General features: G+C 52.8%; 5 protein-coding genes across 5 annotated transcripts; 3 read left to right on the top strand and 2 right to left on the bottom strand.

The window, feature by feature from the left end:
• Positions 1 to 66: 66 nt before the first annotated feature.
• On the bottom strand, positions 67 to 1,969 carry CAOG_07267 (LIMD2 protein). The gene is made up of 2 exons (XM_004343076.2): positions 1,915 to 1,969; positions 67 to 875 (listed from the first exon to the last, which is right to left on the bottom strand). The coding sequence occupies exons 1-2, from the start codon at positions 1,936 to 1,938 to the stop codon at positions 426 to 428; spliced, it is 474 nt and encodes a 157-aa protein (XP_004343126.1). The 5' UTR covers positions 1,939 to 1,969; the 3' UTR covers positions 67 to 425.
• Positions 1,970 to 2,735: 766 nt separating this feature from the next.
• Positions 2,736 to 7,470, bottom strand: CAOG_07266 (hypothetical protein; the record flags this gene model as incomplete). Its single annotated transcript, XM_004343075.2, has 1 exon — positions 2,736 to 7,470. One exon carries the CDS (start codon positions 7,468 to 7,470, stop codon positions 2,785 to 2,787), a length of 4,686 nt encoding a protein of 1,561 aa, XP_004343125.1. The 3' UTR covers positions 2,736 to 2,784.
• A 508-nt stretch (positions 7,471 to 7,978) lies between these two features.
• Positions 7,979 to 10,394, top strand: CAOG_07265 (pyridoxal-phosphate dependent enzyme). The gene is made up of 6 exons (XM_004343074.2): positions 7,979 to 8,074; positions 8,403 to 8,619; positions 8,766 to 9,378; positions 9,483 to 9,603; positions 9,745 to 9,988; positions 10,108 to 10,394. Exons 1-6 carry the CDS (start codon positions 8,001 to 8,003, stop codon positions 10,318 to 10,320), a joined length of 1,482 nt encoding a protein of 493 aa, XP_004343124.1. The 5' UTR covers positions 7,979 to 8,000; the 3' UTR covers positions 10,321 to 10,394.
• A 1,535-nt stretch (positions 10,395 to 11,929) lies between these two features.
• CAOG_07264 (hypothetical protein) lies at positions 11,930 to 15,289 on the top strand (the record flags this gene model as incomplete). The annotated part of the gene is made up of 17 exons (XM_004343073.1): positions 11,930 to 12,117; positions 12,177 to 12,248; positions 12,314 to 12,385; positions 12,451 to 12,522; positions 12,588 to 12,659; positions 12,731 to 12,802; positions 12,868 to 12,939; positions 13,106 to 13,177; positions 13,242 to 13,313; positions 13,378 to 13,449; positions 13,511 to 13,582; positions 13,643 to 13,714; positions 13,796 to 13,867; positions 13,932 to 14,003; positions 14,066 to 14,137; positions 14,196 to 14,368; positions 14,427 to 15,289. 17 exons carry the CDS (start codon positions 11,930 to 11,932, stop codon positions 15,287 to 15,289), a joined length of 2,232 nt encoding a protein of 743 aa, XP_004343123.1.
• A 1,027-nt stretch (positions 15,290 to 16,316) lies between these two features.
• CAOG_07263 (hypothetical protein) lies at positions 16,317 to 18,777 on the top strand (the record flags this gene model as incomplete). Its single annotated transcript, XM_004343072.1, has 10 exons — positions 16,317 to 16,513; positions 16,631 to 16,652; positions 16,718 to 16,791; positions 16,850 to 16,921; positions 16,988 to 17,059; positions 17,127 to 17,198; positions 17,272 to 17,343; positions 17,408 to 17,479; positions 17,548 to 17,619; positions 17,679 to 18,777. The coding sequence occupies 10 exons, from the start codon at positions 16,317 to 16,319 to the stop codon at positions 18,775 to 18,777; spliced, it is 1,824 nt and encodes a 607-aa protein (XP_004343122.1).
• Positions 18,778 to 20,978: the final 2,201 nt, after the last annotated feature.

The raw sequence follows: 20,978 nt of genomic DNA, 5'->3' as shown, positions 1-20,978 counted from the left end.
GTAAGAATGTCAATTGCTCTATTCAATTCTGAGAGGTTGAGATTGCAGCATGCACCAATCGAAACATTACTGAAAAGTTTTAACTGTTTATGCACAAAGAGTACACACGCACACGGCATCACCTCCCGCAGAGCGCACGGAGCAAGAGTCGGAACAAGCGAACACGTGAATACAAAGAATCCAAGAGAACAACAAGAAGCAGGGCGGACTAAACAAACAAACCAAAAAGAAGCCGAGCAAACGAAATGAAAACAAAAAGTCAAAGTTGGGGCGGTCCAGAACAATCACAAAACAGTCATGCGGCACCAGTGCCTATTGGACACGACTGCGAATGATTTCGAACGCGAGGGGAGAAGCCCAACAACATGAGCAGTTGACCTTTGGAACCAAATCGTCTCGAAAACAACAAATGGGGAAAAAATGCTCTAGTTGTCCTCCTCTTCCTCCTCCTCATCGCGGTGGCGGTGGCGGGGAGCTTCTTCCTCCTCCTCTTGCTGCTGGGGCTCGTCCTCTTCGGCGGCGGCAGCGGAGGCGGGGGCCTGGCGGCGGGGCTCCTCCTTGGGCTCAGAGTAGCGCGACGAGCGGACGGGCTCGGCAGCAGGGGCAGGGGCCCACTTGGCCTTCAGGGACTCCTTGCCGAAGGCAGTGTCGTAGTTGCCCTTGGTCTTGAATATTTGGGTAAAGTGGGGCTTGCAGAAGACCTGGCCGGCGACGGCAGAGTAGGCGCCGAGCGACAAAATCTTCTTGCACTCCTGGCATCGGAAGCACGTCTTGTGGTAAATGTGGCCGTCAGCAGAGATCTGCTCCATGGGGTAGACGGTCTTGTCGCAAATCTCGCAGGCAACGCGGGGCTGGGGCTTGAAGCCGCCAATCTTCTGTTAAATTGGGAACAAAGCAGCAAACAAACAAAAAGGTGAGGAAGTTTGAGTTGTTGAAGTTTGATAGTGTTTTTTTGTTTTGTTTGTCTGAGTTTTTAAAGTTTTCGAGGTTTTTGTTTTTCAAAAAAAAAAAAAAAAAAAAACAATAAAAAAAAAGTTCGAATGATTTAAAAAAAATAAAAAAAAAAGTTGAAAATCAACAAACGATTATAAAAAGAAGGCAAACTTTTTTTTTTTTTCGATTTTTTTGTTGTATTTTTTTTTTTTGTTGTTTTGGGTTTTTTTTGTGTGTGTGTGATCGCATTGAAAAGTGTGATTTGCTGCTTATGTTCAAGCGTCCCATTGCAAAAAAGCAATGCACACAACACGGATCAGAGCAGACACAGCAAAAGAAGCGCGGCCAATGTTCGAACGTTTGAATTGCCCAAAAAAACCACAAACAAACAAGAAAAAAAAGAAAAAAGAAAAAAAAGGTCATGTTTGATTCAGAGTCTGTCTGGTTTGTGTTTTCAATGTTGGTGCTTTTTGTTCGGTTTGTTGGCAGCGCATGTCGCTGAAGAAGATCCCAGCGAATCAAAAGCCAAACGATCGATGCGTGCAGCTGGAGGTCGCTTTCGGCTTCTCTCTCCCCACCCCCTGCTTCCGAGCAGCACGAACTGAAGAGGATTGATTTTTTTTTAAAAAAAAAAACAATAAAAAAATGGATTGTGTTTGTTTGTTGTGTGATTGCGTGCAGCTGGTGAGTGGCAGCACAGCTGACGGACCACTTCATGAATGCAAGATCACCACACGCTGCATGCCACTGCGAACTGGCAGCGGAATCAGACGCGGAAGCGAGAAGGAAGAAAGAAGAGAAAAAAAGAGAGAAAAAAAAAAAAAAAAAAAGAAGCAGCAGAATTTTTCGTTTGGCAATCTTTGCTTCCACTGGGGTCGATGGGAGAAGCCAAGGAAGGCAAGCAAAGGGAGAGAGAGAAAGAGAGACAGCAGGGGATCAGACGAGTGGTGGTGGTTGGAGGTTGGGTGGGAAACAACGCACCTTGGGCTCGCTGTCGGTGGACATTTGTGTGAAAATTTGGGTCGAACTGTGGGTGAAAACAAGGACTGAGGATTGTGCTTTTTGGATCTGAATTGGGACAAGAGCGAGAGCGAGAGAGCCACACACACACATACACATACACAGACAGACAGAGAATGAGAGATCGAAGTGAGCTTGTGCGGGAGGGACGACGAGGGTGGTTGCGATTGCGAGAGAGAGCGAGAGATTGCTGAAAGCGAAAACAAAAACAAAAGCTGGGTTTTTCATGGGTTCGTTTGCTTGCTTCTGCCACTGGCCTTTGTCAGCCTCGCGATGAGCTGCGTGCGTGCACTGTCCAGCGACGTAAGCACCTTCCGATCTACTTGGATCCCAGTGGATGGTCTGCGCAAGCGAGGGGCGCGCGAGACGAAAGAGCAGAGCGCGGCACCTGGTTTCAAAACCGAGTGGTTCGTCTTGCGGTTAGGATCTCGCCATGCTCCACGGAAGCCACAACCGCCCTGCCCTCCCAAAATATCCCAAAAAGAAGCCACTCAAAACCACAACACAGACCTGCATTGGGGGTTTGGAGCGGACGGCGCAAGTGACCGCTCAAACCGCAGTTGTGTTTTTGTGTGTGTTGGGGCAAATTTCGTCGTCACAACAGAGATTTGAGGTGCTTGGTTACAGCAAATCACCATTCATGGTCAATGACAATCCTCGTGCTTCGAGTCGCCAACAGATACAAAAAATACATGCAGAAGAAAAAGAGCTATCCAGACGAAAAAACGAGGACCAAGCAGAATTCCATGAAATTCATTCAATTCGCAAACTCACGACAACAACAACATCATGCAAAACAACAACAACAAGAAAAAACAATCCAGGGTTCAACTACTCTTCGATGGCATCATCCGGCGACACATCCTTGCTCTTTGCAGACGAGAGAGACCGCGGGACTGGCGGCATGGACGGGCTCAGACCGAGCTCCTTCCGAATCCACATCTGCGCGCGTTCGTCGTCCTCCATCCCGTACGCTTGTAGCACACTCGGCACAGGAGGCCAGACAAAGGGATTGGGAATGTCTGAGGTGGGCTCTGCAGCCACTACAAATTTGCAATTGGGGTCGTTGGCGTCGGACACGGACTTGACGCTGCCCAGCATGCCCGGATGGCTGCCAGCCTCTGTCTCCGTATAAAAGGTTGATGTTGTTGTTGTTGTACGCGCTTGCATGTTTCCAGCAGCATCGCGACCCAACCTCTCCATCATTTCATCAAACGTGGGCAGCAAGACGACGCCAGTTTCGCGTGCCTTGATTGCTGCAGCTTCCGAGTACCGCGCCTCGTTAAACTCGGTCCAGTCGTCCGTTACATCAGTAAATCGAGATTCGTGGGGCGACTTGTCAGCGCCAGTCAAAAAGTCCTGATAAAGTGAGTGTGGCCGTCGGTGGAGTGGGATGCACCCCAAAATCAGTTGGCGGCGGAAACTGTCGTCTGGCGCAAACTCCTGTCCAAAGGGGTTGGAGCGTGCTGACGCGGGCGTGGTGAGTGTGTGCGCACTTGATGGCGGAGCAGTTCGTAGCGATCCTGCAGCAGGTTCTCGAGGCTGCTGAGACCCACGGAGTCCAGTGGTGGTGTCGCCTGGCAGGGGCGCGCTGGTCGTAGTGTCACCCTCTTTGGTCTGTCGCTGGAGAAGTTTGGGGTGGCCATCGTTTCCTAAAAGCTGGTCTGTCTGCTCTGACATGGTTTCGTTGGTGCGACTGATAGTGTCTGTCGCTTCCTGCAGCTCGCGACGTCGTTCGAGCGCGGGGCGGCGAAGCTTGTACCGATCCACCCGCATGATGGCCGTTGCAAAGCGATTGAGCACATCGTACTGCTCTTTGAGCTGGTCATCCAAACTGGCGAGCTCGTGTCGATACTGCTGGTTGCGGAGCAGGGCGTCAGCTAGTTGTTGCCGTCGATTCTCGCTGGCATTCTCGACAGTGCTGGACGCCTTGTGCTTTTCTCGCACGAGATTTTGCATTGCCAGCAGGCGACCCTGCACTTGACGCGCAAGGCCGGTCACGACAGATAGCGCTGGTGGCAGCGACATTCTGTCTGCGATGCGTTCCACCGTTCCCGCCGGGATGTCAATTTGCGTCGTGATTAGGGTTGATGCGTCTGGCAGATGTGTGGCAGTAGTGGGTGCACTTGGGACTTGTGGCTTGATCCCCAACACTCGCCGAACCGATAGTGGAATGTACTGATCGCTGCTACTTGAATGAACGGTTCGAGCGGTTGTCGTGTTCTCGAGCGTGGTGGGATCATCGAGAACCTGCCTCCTTGTTGCGGTTGGCAAGGTTGGAATGCCTCTGCTTGTCACGCTGCCTTCGCGGACATAGGCATTGTTCTGACTGGGTGCATCTGGACTCGTCTGTGTGTCGGCGGAGGAGTCAGTGTGAGGGGTGTTGATCTCGGGCAATGCTGTCGGAACGCTTTGAGAATGTGGGGCAGCAAAGCACTGTGCTACACCAACAGTGTCGTGGCCGAGATCAAGGTGAATAAGCCCATCGGGGTTTGGCTCTGGTGCTGCAGGCGCGAGCTCCTCCTTGCGCAGCAGTCTACTGGCAAATTCGGCCAACGTTTCTGTCGGCGGCTGTAGATCGGATACTGCCGCGGTAGAAATGTCTGCCTTGGACGAGTGCAACTCTGCAGCATGGTCCCCTTGTTCCGATGCGTCCTCGCTCTCTCGCACTGGCACACCCAAATTATTCGAATCACGAGCGTGATGATGGTGCATGCTCTCGCCACACGTGCAAGCTGTATGCACCACACCAGGCTCCCGCCGATTGGCCCCAGGCGCATTCGCGGATGCCGAAGAAGTTCGAGTCTGTTCCGAAATGGCAGCCAAACCGGTCGAGAATGGGCGGCGTGGTCGTGTCAGTGCTGGACTTGGGGCAACAACAGCACTGGGCATGCTGTGCATACTCTTTGTCTCGAGACGACGGTGGCGTCGGAGGAGATGACGTCGCCGCGGAGCGGGCTCGGTTTCGACGGCGTGGTCACTCGCGGCGTTGCTGGTCACAGTGCGGCCTGCTCCAAGTCCACCCGCCACAACCGGCAGTGCACCCGTCGACTTTGAGCGAGCCAAAGCCTTGTGGGCCGCTTGCTGGGTGATGGAGTGTGCCAATTCGGCCTCGGCTTTATCATCGCCCAGCTCTGGGCTGTGAGACCCGCCAGCGGCATGCGGCTTGTCTGTGCCGAACTGATGTATCTGCTCGCGGATTTCCTTCAATTTGGTGCGGCCCGATGCAATGAGTAGGTACGAAGCCATTGCCATCTTGCGTCGAATCGGGCGGACGTTGGGAGGAACATCATCGGCAAGCCATTCCCACTCTTCATCGTCCTCTGGCTCCTCTAGGTCGTCCATGCCGTCTGGATGGAGCACCGCGTCGGCTTTCTCTCGCTCTGAAGCAGCGATGGATTGCGACGTGCTGGGCTCGGCGTCGGCAGTCGTGTCGGAAGCTTCTTGCGGGATGCCAGAAGACCGCTTGTGATTCTTGTCGGGACGCAAGTTGGCTACGGCCGTTGCTATGGACCGCTTCACAGCCGCAATCCGTTTTCCGGAATGCTTGGTCGGCGCGGTTTCCTCTTTCAGCGGAGCATCTTCGGCTTCGGGAGATGGATGGATGGAAGTGGCTTCTTCTTGGGCAAATCTCGCATGCTTTTCAACCTCGACTGTCGGCTCCGGAGAGCCTCCACCAAACGCAGCGCGGAGCGATGCCACCGAGCAAGGGCTGTGAAGCCGCCCATGGGGTCGGCTGCGGTTGTTGGGACCAAACTTGAGCGGCGCCTTCTTGTTGTGGCGAACTCGCTTCTTTTTGTGACGACGGCCAAAGTAGATTTCTCGCAGTAGCTCAAAGTACTCGGTGATGGTATCCTCGGGCTGGAAACAGCGACGAAAGGCCATCACCCAGTCTTCCGGCGGCCGCCGTGTATTCGCAATGCGACGCGTTGAAGGCAGCTGCAAACTGGAGGCGGCATCTTCTTGCGTGGGAACGATGGTTCCACGTTGTTCATACAGCACTGGCGGAGTGGTTGACGAGGATGATGATGGCTGCGGCTGTTCTCCGCTGCTTGTGAATGTCTGCTGTTGCGGTTGCTGTGGCGGTTGCGGTTGCTGGTCAGCCGAGGGAGCCGGTTGCATGCTGCTACTGCGTTTGCTGCTGTTGGCCGTGCGACTTGAAGACGAGTTGGGTGTGCTGGGGTTGCTCAGCATGGCTGCATCCGCGGTCGCTGCCTGAACTTCTGCGCGACACGTTGGGTCGAACATGCGCATGCCGTACAGGCGCGGGCGCGATGGCACTGTGACAACGAGCGTGTGTCGAGAGCGCGGCAAATCCTCAGAGTATGGACCTTGCGGCTTGAGCGCTCTGACGTGCGGCGGTTCTGCCTGAGCCTGTTCTGCTTCGGATTGGTGAAGGCGCTCCACCATAAGCTCCTGGTAGCGCTGAATGAACTTTTCAGTCGGTCCGGTGAGCGACACACCCGTGTACAGATGCGCAGCATCGATCTGACCCGGTAGAGCCAGCGTGAGCGACCGATGGGTCAGCTGTGGCGGAGGATGCACGGCGGCCGCAGCCTCAGCCGACGGGTCGTTGATTGCCGGCACGTCAAGCGCACTGGTAGACGCCGCCTCCTTGGGATGGTCCTCTTGCTCTGCCTCGGAATGGTGGTGACGATGACGATGCAAGTAGCGCTGGTGAATTCGATGGCGCTTGTCGTGCATCTTGAGCTTCAGTCGCGTGATGCTAAAGATGGAATCAAGTCTTTCCGGCCCTGTTTTGAAGACACCATTGCCGGACGAGAGGATGCCGGCCGATGCCAGCGAGGCAAAGAGCGCAGCTGGAGCGCTGCTCTGCTGTTTAGGGGCCGAGCTGGCTTTGGCTTTGCTTGCAATCCGTGGATCCGCATCCGCGACACCGGCGGCCATTGCTGTGGAACCAGAGACACCTAGATCCGGGTCGCCGAGACTTTGTGCTCTGCGCTGAAGCGGTCCCGAGCGAGAGGAAGTGCGACGACGGCTGTTTGGCTGCCTGGCGTTCCCTGCAGACGATCTGGCGAGTTGACCCTCGCCTTGCACGTCTGGATTCCTCGACTCCGAGCCATCCGAATCGGTCATTCTTGGAGCGTTGCTGGAATTGCGATTCTCAGGACCGAAACCGGAAGATGAACGCCGAGAATCGATCGCGGCGCTCTCCTTCTTTCCCCGCGACACTAGCGACGCTTTCAGAGACCCCTGGGTCGCCTCGGGCCATGGCGTGAACAGCAACGATTCGGCCAGTATATTGTCGGGTCTGCTGCCGGGCTGTGTGACTGGCTGCGAGGAGGAGTCGGGCGCTGTTGTCGTCGGGGTGTCGGCGTTGACCTTGTCGATGAGGGAATTTTCCTGCCTCTGGTTCCAGAGCCCCGCCGTCGGTTCATCCAGACTGCCAGCGACAGGCAAGCTCTTTTGCGATGTCTTTGATCGGCCAGAGACAGACGGCTCAGTGGACAGCGGTTGGGGTGTCTGAACTCCCGCGGCTGCGTCACGTACTGGCATTTGTCGGTGAATTGAAATGAAAAAAAGCCAAATGTGACAAACGAATACAATAGATGGAGTGCGGGAGATTCCTGCTCGAGCTTTCATGCCCTAATTTTGCAATGGGACTGCGTACATGCATCCCGTGGTGTACTATCATGCAATCGTGGATTGTGGGTGAATGAGGTGCGCGCGGGGAGGGGGGGGGGAAAAAGGGAACAGATCAATAGAAAACCAACTGTTAACTGGGCGTATCCCGAATCGATTCCCTTTATTCTTCACTATATTCATTCGGAAACGATACAGTACTTTTGCATACATTTCATGCGCTTCTGTAGTGATTCCAGGGCAAGGTCGTAAAATCATCGCTCCCGTCACATTCAACATTGCCAAATAGCGTCGGCGGTTGTTCGCTTCCCCACCCTTTTCCCCCCTTTTTCGTTGAATGCACATCCATTTCACACACTTTCCTGTTCTTCTCCCCCAAAGCACAAGCAACGAATTAATTGGAGAGAATACCCCACTCTATCTTCCACGCCAAAGAATCCACTATGACTGATTCGTCGCGTCCATCCAAGTGCACGGTCAACTCGGCCGCGCCGTCGCCCCACCGCGTCGTGCCCCTGTAAGCCATCCCCGCCTTGCATCTTCTTGCCAGTGTCTGCGCAGCCGCCTCCCCCCCTCCCACAAGTCAAGAGCTCAAGCCGCACAAGATTTCAAACGAGCATCAAGTGGTCACGTCCATGTGTCTCTGCCACTTGACGCAAAGCCTTGCCCCCCACCCCCAACCGCCGACACGACGCCAGACCGGTATAAAGGGAGGCCCGAATCTCATCACGATGCTGGGCTTCGTTGAAGCAGGCTGCAGTCCGCTCCGTCGACCTACAACGAGAACACTTTGTATGGATGGCGCCATTGCACACTGACTTTTGACTTTTGGTGGTTTCTCATAGGACTCCTCCGCCAAAGATCTGCAATACAATCCTCGACCACATTGGCAACACGCCAATGGTCCGCCTGTCCAACATTATGGCCGCCGAGGGGCTCCAGTGCGAGCTGCTTGCCAAGTGCGAGTACTTTAACGCGGGCGGCTCCGTCAAGGACCGCATCGGCAAGCGTATGGTCGAAGACGCTGAAATCAGCGGTCGCCTCCAGCAAGGCCACACTGTCGTACGTTGATGATCATTGGTGTCGATGGAGGCGGCCTTGGAGTGTATTGGAGTTTATGGGGTGTTTTCGGCAGATTTTTGTGATTTTTTTTTTTTTTTTTTGCGCATGATTGGGCCTCACCTCGATGCTTTCACCATCTCAACCAGATCGAACCCACCTCTGGCAACACTGGCATTGGCCTCGCGCTGGCGTGCGCCATTAAGGGATACCGCGCCATCATCACGCTGCCCGAAAAGATGAGCCAGGAGAAGGTCAACGTCCTCCGCGCTCTTGGCGCTGAGATTGTCCGCACTCCTACTGAGGCTGCATGGGACGCCCCCGAGTCGCACATTGGCGTTGCTATGCGCCTCAACAAGGAAATCCCCAACTCGCACATCCTCAACCAGTACACCAACCCGGGCAACCCGCTCGCGCACTACGATGGCACTGCCGAGGAGATTTACAACCAATGCGACGGCAAGCTCGATGTGATTGTGATGGGCGCCGGCACCGGTGGCACGGTCACTGGCATTGCGCGCAAGCTCAAGGAGCGAATCCCGAACGTCAAGGTTGTTGGCGTCGACCCCGTCGGCTCCATCCTGGCCGAGCCCGAGTCGCTCAACGTCAACGCCAACCAGCCATACGCCGTCGAGGGCATTGGCTACGATTTCATCCCCACCGTCCTCGACCGCACCCTGGTTGACCGCTGGATCAAGACAACGGACAAGGAGTCGCTGCTCATGGCGCGTCGTCTGATTCGCGAGGAAGGCTTGCTCTGCGGTACAGCAACTGTTGTTGCAGTTGATGATGACGACGATGCAGCAGAATCGAAAAAACAAAATGGGCTTCCGAGAGACTCACCAATTTTGCAACATTGACCACAGGCGGCTCGTCCGGCACGGCTGTCGTGGCTGCCCTCCAAGTCGCCAAGGAGCTCGGACCTGGCCAACGCTGTGTTGTGCTTCTTCCCGACTCGACCCGCAACTACATGACCAAGTTCTTGAAGTATGTTGTTTATAGCGCGTGGAATACTCGGGCGGAGCGAAAACACCAAAACAAGCAAACAAACCCTCAAACAAGCCTTGACCCTGCAATGCGAATCCAACTCACGATGAATGCCTTACTTTTGTTTTTTGTTTTTGGCAGCGACGACTGGATGATTGAGCGTGGCTTCATGGAGCGCCAGACTGAAGATCCTCTTGGCAACGCCACGATTGCAGATCTGCATTTGCGCACTCCCATCACCATTTCGTCAGACGTCACCTGCGCAGCGGCTGTTGCCGTGCTTCGCGAGAATGGCATTGACAATCTGCCCGTTCTTCGCGCGGATGGCTCGGTGGCTGGCCTTGTCACTCTGGGCAACCTGCTTTCCCGTGTCTCGTCTGGCCAGGTGCGTTTTGTGGATGGTAGCAGCATGTTATGGGTCTTTTTGGTTGGCTTTTCGCTGACTTGCTTGTTTTTCACTGACTTTTTCTTGTTTGTCACTTGGGGGGGGGTATCGTCGAGTAGGTCAAGTCCACGGATCTCGCGTCGAAGGTCATGTTCAAGTTTTCCAAGAAGAAGGCGTACACTGAAATTACAGACGCCACTCCTCTCGCCACTCTGCGCAAGTTCTTTGACATTCACTCTGTCGCGTTTGTGACTGAAGGCGAAAACCGCAAGATTAAGAGCGTTGTCACCAAGATTGATCTTCTCAACTTCCTTGTCAAGCAGGGCAAGTGAGAGACAACTGGGTCTCTTTTTTACATTTTTGATTGGAATGGTGCGGACAAATACACGAGTTTTGGTCACTACAATCGTTATTCTTGACATTGAAAGACATGCGAAGGTGATGAGTGTCAGCACACCAACTCAAAGTTTCAGCAGAACTGGCTTGGAACGGGGGATCATGATGGTAAGCGAAATCGCTCATTACGATGGTGCTTCGAACCATGGCCTACTAGTAAGCGTTCCGAATGAGCGCAGCATGGATTGTTCATGTTTATCAGGGTTGGTGCTCTGAGATGCATGATTTTTCCGTTCTTTCGTTGCTGATTTCTGTTTCGTTCGTTTCCCTCTTTGCTCTCTTTGAAGTTCCTGACGTTTCATCCTGTGCATTTCTTCGGGTTTCCACTTTCGGATGTTGTGCAGTTTGCGCTAACGGGGACAGCATGGCGTCCCGATCGTCTTTGTCGTACTTGTTTCATATTGCGCGATCGGGCGACCGGCATGTGTTCACAAGCGCTTGTCGACGTGCTTTGACGGTCATCGACACTTGCTGGGTTTTGGTTGAGTGATTTATGTTTTTCTCAAGTTTTCTTTCAGTTGTTGTTGATGATGTTGTTGTGTGGTTGTTGTTGTTGTTTGGCTCATCGGTTCGACCATCCGTGTTGAGGCCGTAGCAAAAATGTGATGCGATGCGCCGTTTCACACAATGCCAACTGTGATGCCCCGCGCGGAGAGTCGAACGAAGGCCCAGCCAAGGACACCAACAAACACAAACAAAAATTCGCCGATTTCAAAAGGGTGACCAAAACAATTTACTCTATTTTTTGCTTTGTTTCTTTCTGTTTTGGGTTTGTTTTGGGTTTGTTTTTCGCCTCCCCCGCTTCTGCTTCTGCTTCTTCTCTTTTGCTTATTGGAAGCCCAACGGCGCATCAGCAGCAACCCCGCGCTTCTCTCCTTCGATTCTATCGTCTCTCCCCCCTTTTTTTGGAAGAGCAGAGCTACAACACTCTGGAATGAACGCAAGCGAGCGAAGAGATCAAACAAAAACAAAAAAAAAAAAAAAAAAACAAACAATACAGCCGGTTGTGTCCGTTCGTTGCGCCACCCTTCTTTCTTTTGCCGGTTTCTTGTTGTTTTGCCCCCCTCACTCACCCCTCCAAACTCACTCCACCTCCCGCGGCTCTGGTCATCGGATGCGTCCTGTTTTGCAGCAGGTCAAGCAGACAAAGTGATGGGGGCCGACGGGTCCAAACGGGCTCTACGACTGGCCTTGGAATCTTCAACGACAAACCAGATCTGGGGCAGATCTGCGTCGGTCGGAGTTTCTTGCTTCCCGCCTCTTTCTTGAGGGCGGATCACGTCGATTAAAAGAGTGCAAGTGATGAGGCAGCACTTGTGAGAGGGAGAGGGCTGGTCGGGAAAGGACAGCCGCGTTGCAGCGTTAGCGTCGGAGCTCGTCGGAGCTCGTCGGAATCGCGTCGGCCCATATACTTTCTCCCCCATCTCCCCCCAACAAAATGCGGAAAGCCATTCATCGCCCACACGATGGACTGTCAATTGCTCCAAAGATGCGAGCTCACTTCGAATGTCAATGTTTCTGATTCGCAGCGCGACCATCATCAAGATGACGCCCAAAGGATTTCCCCTGCTCCTGCTTCTGCTGTTCTGCGTGATCAATCGCGTCCAGCTGGCGCAAGCAGTCGATGCCTGTGGCACCAGCGGCGTGTGTACTTGCTCAGGAACTACTGTCAATTGCAACGGCAAATCTCTGACAACCATTCCAAGTGCAATCCCCGGCACCACGACGCAACTGTAAGCGTTGCCGTCGAGCTTGAATTAAAGCATCGCCCTCATTGACATACGGTCGATAGGTACCTGAACAACAACTCGATCACCATCATTTCCGCAAGCGCATTCGCAGGTCTGACTGCGCTGACTCGGCTGTAAGCAAGCAAAGATATGAACAATCACACTCAGGCGGCTCACTCGACTGCACCTCCATCTGAAGGGAGTTAAAAACCAATCAGATCACCAGCTTTCCCGCAGACACATTTATAGGCCTGACTTTTCTGAGGGAATTGTAAGCAAAGGCATGAAGAATCACACAAGCGGCGTGAGCTCACTCGTTTGCCATTACATCGGCAGGTTTCTGAACTACAATCAGATCACCAGCTTTCCCGCAGACACATTTATAGGCCTGACTTTTCTGAGGGAATTGTAAGCAAAGGCATGAAGAATAACACAAGCGGCGTGAGCTCACTCGTTTGCCATTACATCGGCAGGTTTCTGAACTACAACCAGATCACCAGCATTCCCACCTCTGCATTCGCAAGCCAGACTGCGTTGATACAATTGTAAGCCAGGCAAGACATGAAGAATCACACACATGCGGCTCACTGGTTTTGCTATTCTTCTGCATTTATAGGGATCTGCGTAGTAACCTGATCACCAGTTTTCCCGCAGACACATTTATCGGCCTGACTATGCTGAAAAATTTGTTCGTAAAGGCATGAAGAATCACTCAAGCGGCATGACCTCACTCATTTGCCATTCCATTGGCAGGTATATGGACTTCAACCAGTTCACTAGCATTCCCGCAAATACCTTCACTGGCCTGACCGCGCTGACGTTCTTGTAAGCAAGCAAAGACATGCTTAGTGAAGATGAGCTGGCAGCGATAATTGCTTAGTGGACATTAAGCAATCAGAGCTGACAGCGTAATCTTTACAACATGAAATGAGCTTTAGCGCAATTTTCATGTATAATCACACAGGCGACTCACTCGCTGCGACTATCTTAGGAGTCTGCACACCAACCAGATCGCCAGCATTCCCGCAAACACTTTCACTGGCCTGACCGCGCTGACGTTCTTGTAAGCAAGCAAAGACATGAGGAATCTCACATAAATGGCTCACTCATTGCGACTCTTTCTGTAGGGATCTAACCAACAATCAGATCACCAACACGTCCGTTGACGCTTTCACTGGCCTGACGGCGCTGACGCACTTGTGAGCAAGCAACGACATGAGGAATCTCCCACAGACGACTCACTCATTGCGACTGTTTCTGTAGGGATCTAACCGACAATCGTATCACCACCATTTCTGCAAGCACATTTTCAGGCCTGACTGCGCTCCGGCTCTTGTAAGCAAGCAACGACAGGAATCTCACATAAATGGCTCACTTGTTGGCGCTCTATCTACAGGAATCTCAATGGCAACCAGATTACCACCATTTCTGCAAACACATTTTCAGGCCTGACCACGCTGAATTACTTGTACGGCCGGAAAGACATGAAAACTGACAAATCACTCATTCATGGCGACTCCACCTGTAGATTTCTGACCACCAACCAGATTTCGAGCATTTCCACAAGCGCGTTCGCCGGCCTGACTGTTCTGACTGAGATGTAAGCAATAAAAAATCCCGACGAACCATGTATGTACTGTTTTCACAAAAGCTCACGCGTTCTTGGCGACTCCATCGATAGGTCCCTGAACAACAACTCGATCACCAGCATTTCTGCAAACACATTCGCAGTTCTGACTGCGCTGACGATCTTGTAAGCAAGCACAGACAAACATCATCACGCACAACCGACTCAGTGTGTTTCCATTCATTGGCAGGGATTTATCAGACAACCAGATCACCAGCATCCCAGCAGACGCATTCGCAAGCCTGACTGCGCTGGATACCTTGTAAGCAAGCAGCTGCATGAAGAATAGACCAACGGCTCACTCGTTCGCGACTTGCTATGTAGGAGTCTGAACGACAACCAGATCACCAGCATTCCCGCAAACGCATTCACAAGCCTGACTACGCTGCACCGCTTGTAAGGAAGGGCTCTCATTGCGTCTGTTTGATTCGCCGCTCACTTCAATTTCACTTAGGCCTTTGGAAAATAATCCCTTGACCACTTTGCCCCCTGGTCTGTTCAAGGGCCTGCCATATGGCTTGCTTTTGTCATCATCCTTTATGCCCAATCTGAGCCCCAACAACTTTACGTTTGGTGGGAATACTGTCGCTCCGCCCAGCACCTACGGCAGTGCAGCAACGCCGTACTGTAAGTTTCGAGATGACTGCAATTACCATCAAGCATTTCACTGACATGTGTACCGCAGCGTGTGACACAACCTGTGCCACGTGCTACGACTTTGGGTCCAGTGCGTGTTGCGGGATCAATTGTCTGACATGCAATTCGTCCCATCCCTGCACTCAGTGCTATGACGGTTATGGCATGCTGGGTGGATCTTGTGTTCCTCTTGCTTCCATTGCTTCGGTCGCTTCGGCTGCGTCCACGCAATCTGCCTCGGCACCCTCGATTGCCTCTGATATTTCCGCTGCCTGGGCGTCCGTTGCGACTGCATCTTCAGCTTCAATTGCATCTCAGGCATCCGCATCAGTCGCCAGTGCTTCTTCTGCATCTTTTGCATGGCAGACATCTGCTGCATCTGCTGCGTCCAATGCTCCAAACGAGTCAAGCGATGCATCCACTTTGCCCATCATTCTTGGAGTCGTCATTGGCGTGTTGGCGCTCTTCTTGTTGGCTGCGTTGTTTGTGGCCTTTCGGCGTCGTCGCTCGCCAACGGCGTTGGCAACCACCAGCACGGCCATCAAACTGCGCGAACTCACTTCCGGCTCCGGACCGACTGACCATTCTGCTGATCACAGTTCCATGGTGCTCAACGCTTTGCATCCAGCCAATGACATGGTGGCCGCCAATCCAACGTACAATACATTGTCTGCTACCAGCATCAACGGCTTGTACGAACATGTCAGCTCGCAGCCCCATGCTCCTGTGGATTCGTCCGAACTGTTGTATGCTGAAGCAGCAGCTTCTGGTGTCGAGTACGCCAACCCGTCGCTGCCCCATGCCTCGTCTTTTCGTGCGCCGCCCGCGTCCTCAGCAACCGCCTACGCGACGATTGCTGTCGTACCTTCCACGCAGACCGAGAATGTCGACTACACTTTGATTGAAAACTAGCATGGTTCGCCCGAGTTTGAATTTCCTGTCCTTGTCATGCAGCTCTTTCTGCCCTGCCATTCTCGCGCGTTTCGCTCTGATATCCGTTTGCTTCGATACCCGTTTCAGCATTTTCAACGGAAATACAATAGCACTCGAAATAGGATCGTGACGTCACGACATTGTTTTGTGTATTGTTTTTGGATGAGTCGTCTGTTTGGCCATCCCTGTTGGGCTTGAAGGAATGCGTCGTTTCTTTCACATGGGGCCAAACTGTGATGACTCGGGCGCACACAGAGTCGAGAAGCAGGCCAAGAAGGGATGAGCGAATGCATCATCAACACAATGGCGAATAGATCGCGATGGGTGGCCGGTCATTCTACTTTTGGTTGCGCCTTTTGTTTGTTCATTCTACTTTTGGTTTAGGCTTTTCGCACCTCTTTGTGGTTCAGCAAATGTAAGCCACTGCGCATCGCCAACCCCACGAATGAGCGACCTACTCTTCTCTTTCGATGATCTGGGTGCTTTTGAAAGAGTGGAGCTACGGCGCAAAGGCGCACACACGGGGTGTGTTGTCAACAAAGCAACAAAACAAAACAATACAATGACGTGTTCTGCATGCACGTCTGGCTCTTTCTGATTCCTCCTCACCCAGCCGCTCTGATCCTCAGATGGGCTCCCCCTTCTGTTGCAGCAAGTGAATCGAGTCGAGCAGTGGAAGTGACGGGCCTGAAGGAGCAGCGGGATTCGCATGGAACCCAACGTACAAAACAACAAACAAAACACACCAAAAACACCCCAACAAAAACAGCAACAACAACAAACCAATCCATCCGAATGCGGTCGTCCTCTCTCCGCCGCTCTGTCCCTCTTCGGGGGCGCAATCTGGCAACGAAAAAACAGTGAATACGATCAAGAAGCGCGCACTTGGGAGGGGAGAGTGAGTAGCGGCCGACGCGCTTCATCTCTGCCCAACAAATACCAAAAACTCATACAAGGCTCGACTTTGTCTGTCGTGACGAGCTGACTCTTTCAATGTCCCTTACAGATGACATCAAGCGGGTTTACCGTTTGTCAGCTGCTGCTGCTGCTGCTGCTGCTGTTCTGCGTGACACATCACTGCCAGATGGCGCAAGCAGACGAGGCTTGCAGTGTGTGCGACTGCTCGAACCCTACTACTGTCGATTGCACTGGCCGATCTCTCACAACCATTCCGAGCGGCATCCCAGTCGACACGACGAGCCTGTGAGTGTTGTTGCTGAGGTGAGTATGAATTGAAGCATTGCCCTCCTGATTGATATCCGGCCGACAGAAATCTGGGAGGCAACAGCATTCCCAGCATTGCCGCGCACGCATTCACAGGCCTGACCGCACTGACACATATGTAAGTGAGCCACGGCGTGGAGAATCACACTCAAATGACTCACTTGATGACGACTCTGTCTGTAGGGATCTGAGCGGCAACCAGCAGCTCACCAGCATATCCGAAACGCATTCACAGGCCTGACGGCGCTGACTTACCTGTAAGGAAAGCAACTATTGGCAGAATCTCACATACAAGTGTCTCAACTCCTTTTGTAGATCTCTGTTCAACAGCCAGGTCACCAGTATTCCAGCAAACACTTTCGACGACCTCACTGCACTCAATTTCTTGTACGCAAGCAACGACAAGAAGAATTGCACAAAAAACCGCTCACTCGTTTGCGACTCATTCTGAAGGAGCCTAGGCGGCAACCAGATCACCAGCATTCCAGACAACGCATTCACCAGCCTGACTGCGCTGAAGCAATTGTACGCAAGCCATGAAAAATGATGAATCAGGCACCAACAACTAACTCGTTTACGACTCCATCAAAAGGCATCTATACGTCAACCAGTTTACCAATATTCCCGAAAACACATTCACAGGCCTGACTGAGCTGACAGACTTGTAGGCGAGCAAATACTGAAGGATTCACACACGCAAAAAATTCTGACTCGTTCGTGCACGTTTCCATTTGTAGAACTCTATACGGCAACCAGCTCACCGAAATTTCCGCAACCACATTCGCAGGCCTCACCTCGCTGATGTACTTGTAAGCAAGCAACGACAGGAAGAATCACACAACGCAGCTCATTCGTTTGCAATTCTATCCGCAGAGCACTTTCGAACAACCAAATCACCAGCGTTTCTGCAAACCTATTTGCAGGCCTCACCGCGCTGACACATTTGTAAGTGAGCAAAGACGTGAACAATCGAACGAATTGCTCACTCGTTTGCGACGCTGCTGTATTGGTAGATTTCTGCATGGCAACCAGATCACCAGCATTCCCGCAGACGCATTCACAGGCCTGACTGAGCTGACTCACTTGTAAGCAAGCACTCTTATTGTGGGCATTCGATTCGTCTCCGACTTTGTGGTGCTTTCAGGTTTTTGGATGGCAATCCCTTCACCACCTTGCCGCCCGGTCTGTTTATGGGCTTGCCCAATGGGTTGTATTTGTCGAGCCCGTGGCTCCAATCGCTGCAACCCAACAACTTTACCTTTGGAGGGAACACTGTCGCCCCGCCCAGCACATACGGCGATGTATCCGCACCATACCGTAAGTTTGAGTGTCATGTCACTGAAAGTTATGCTACAGAGTGTGACACAGCTTGTGCCACCTGCTTTGCCGCTGGGTCCGGCTCGTGCTGCCCGAGCAATTGTCTGTTCTGCACTTCATCCACTGTGTGCACTCAGTGCTATGAAGGTTATGGCATGCTGAGTGGATCATGCGTTCCACTTGTGTCCATCGCATCTGCTTCCGTCGCTTCCGTCGCTTCCGTCGCTTCCGTCGCTTCCATTGTTTCAGTCGCGTCCACGCATTCTGCTTCGGTTGCGTCTCTAACTTCCGCTGCCTCAGCGCACTCGGCTTCGTTTGCTTCCCTCGCTAGTGTATCATCAACCTCAATTGCCTCGCATGCATCCACGTCAGCTGCCAGTGCTTCTTCTTCATCTTTTGCATGGCAGACATCGGCTGCATCTGCTGCGTCCAATGTTCCAAAGGAATCAAGTGATGCGTCCACTTTGCCCATCATTCTTGGAGTCGTCATTGGCGTGCTAGCTCTCTTCTTGTTGGCTGCGCTGTTTGTGGCCTTCCGACGTCGTCGCTCGCCAACCGCGTTGGCAACCACCAGCACGGCCACCAAATTACGCCAATCACCATCCGGCTCCGAACCGACTTACCAGTCGGCTGATCGCATCGACTCGGGGACCAACGTTTTGAATCCAACCTATGAAGTGTTGTCTGCTCCTGGCAAGAACGCCCTGTACGAGGATGTTGGCTCGACGCCCCAGGCTTTTGCTGATTCGTCGGAACTGCTGTATGCTGAAGCAACTGCCTCCACTGTCGAGTACGCCAACCCGTCGCTGCCCCATGCCTCGTCTGTTCGTGCGCCGCCCCCGTCCTCAGCAACCGCCTACGCGACGATTGCTGTCCTACCTTCCACGCAGACCGGGAGCGTCGACTACGCGTTGATCGAAAACTAGCATTATTCACCCGAGTCTGCAACTCTTTTGCCCTGCCATTCTCGCACAATTTGCTCTGATATCCGTTTGTTTCGATGCCCGCTTCAGCATTTTCAACTGAAATACACGCTCAATTGGCTTCACGGCTTTTCTTTTTGAATCGATTTTTTCGAATGCTACTTGGCAGCTTTGTTGATGCGTTGTTTGTCACGCAACGCCCACTTCTCCTGCGTTGTCTTTATCTGAGAAAGGGTTCCATGCTGAGAGACAACAGTGCGTGGTTTGTTCAAAATGCAAGGCATGAACAGTCTGTATTGTGTTTTTTCTTTCTTCTTTTGTCGAATGTCGCACAGCCAAGACCGCCAAGACCGCCAAGAGATTTCTGTTCGGCGACCAGCTGCAGACCGTTCTCCGAGCGAAGTCCAGTGGAGCAACTGCCGCCGGTTGCGGTCGGGCGAGAAAGGCTGCAGGCCGAGATTGCCCGATTGAACACAACACTGGCGGAAAGCCGCGAACGTGTGCGACAGTACGAGGACCTTGCAACGGCTGCACGCGATGCAGAAAATGTCGCACAGGAGCAGCAGCATGCGAATCAAGCGCAGAGCTGGCTGGCAACTATTGCCCCACGACTCAACTTTTGCTTGCCAGGGCAAATGCTCGACCAGGTATGTCAGCCTTGTCCAGTTCTTGGTCTTGCACATGGAGCCTCATTATCAATGTGTTTGCGCGTCTTTGTTGTCAACCGAATGACAGATCATCAAGCACTTGTAGCTCTTCAAGAAGAAAATCGGCGACTTGCAGAAGAAAATCGACGGCTTACGATCCAACTTACGATCCAACTTCAAGGCGAGCTTCCGTGTGAGTATTGTTCTCTCTGTTTGGAGGTTTCGAGACTGAGAGCAGCACTGCTTGCTCACATTGTGACCCCCCGGTTGGTAGTGGATGAGGACGACGAGCTGGCCAGATTTTGGCGCGCGCTTCATCGTGGCGAGGTGAACGAGCAGCGACTCGAACTCGAGAGTGTCAGCGTACTGTTCCTAGTTCTTCCTGCAAACGTGTTCTGGCTGGGCGATCCTAATTTGGGTTCCGTCCTCATGGTTCGCGAGAGCTACGAAGGACTCTTCGACGTGATCACCGACGCTGCAAACGCGCTTTGGACGAACTGGATTGTCACTGGCAACCCTGGCATCGGCAAGACAGCCTTCTCGGCGTACTTTTTGTACCGCATCTTTCGGCAGAACAGGGAAAACAATGTTTCGTTGCCGTTTGTCTATGAGCCGGCTGCTACGGGAAGGTACCAAGAGCGGCGTTATCTTTTGCGTGCCGATGGGTCTGCTTCTTACAGCCACCATGGTGTTAAGGACACTCTCCGCAACGGACAAGTCTGGCTCATTGTAGATGCCAATCCCCCACGTCGCTACGGCTCCGCTAAAGTTCTGCTCGTCACAAACCCGTTTCGCCCAATTTACAAGGAGCTTGAAAAGGACGGCGGTTTTGTGCTGTTCATGCCAGTGTGGTCAGAACTCGAGATCGAGGCTTACTTGCAACGGTTTGCAACAACCATGGCTACACGGGAGGCCGGCGCGTACTTGCAGTCTGCCAGAAGTGTGTTTTTGTGCTGGGGTGGCATCGCGCGTGAGGTACTGCATCCAAAGCTTGGCGGTCGTCAACGTATCCAGGACGCCATTGCTGGATGCGTCTTTCAAAAGGTCATCAACTCTGACGTCGAAAACCTGGCAAGTGAGGCATCTTGCATCGTGTGCTCTATATCGACGTGCTGCCCCTCGATCCCAACCGGCCTGTTGATGAGTGCGGCAGGCGTATTCTACCCTATTCGCGTTACCGCCTGAGGTTTGCCTCCAAATGGGTTAGCGAGCAAGTTTTTCGAAAGTTCCGGACCGAGGAGAGAGATCGACTTCGGCGCTTTCTCAGCGCTGCGGCGGACAACCCAGAGCACGCATCGCTCCGTGGGCAGCTTTTTGAGGAGTACGCGTCCAATTTTCTTCAGACAGGTGGCACATTCCCTAGACGTCATCTTGAAACAGGCGTCAGTGACGAGTTGCGGTTGCCGCGGCTCACTTGCATCAATTTCCGCCAGTTGACTGAGATTGATCTCAGCATACCCGACCGCTACTACAATCCGATCACTCGTAATTTGGCAGCTGTTGACGCCATTATTTCTCCGAATGTCTTTCTGCAGATGACTGTCAGCCGATCGCACC

This window comes from Capsaspora owczarzaki (genome assembly GCF_000151315.2).
Source record: "Capsaspora owczarzaki ATCC 30864 unplaced genomic scaffold supercont2.15, whole genome shotgun sequence".
Taxonomy (NCBI): Eukaryota; class Filasterea; order Ministeriida; family Capsasporidae; genus Capsaspora; species Capsaspora owczarzaki.
The sequence above is the reverse complement of the archived record's forward strand: the minus strand, read 5'-3'. Positions and strand labels throughout refer to the sequence as shown.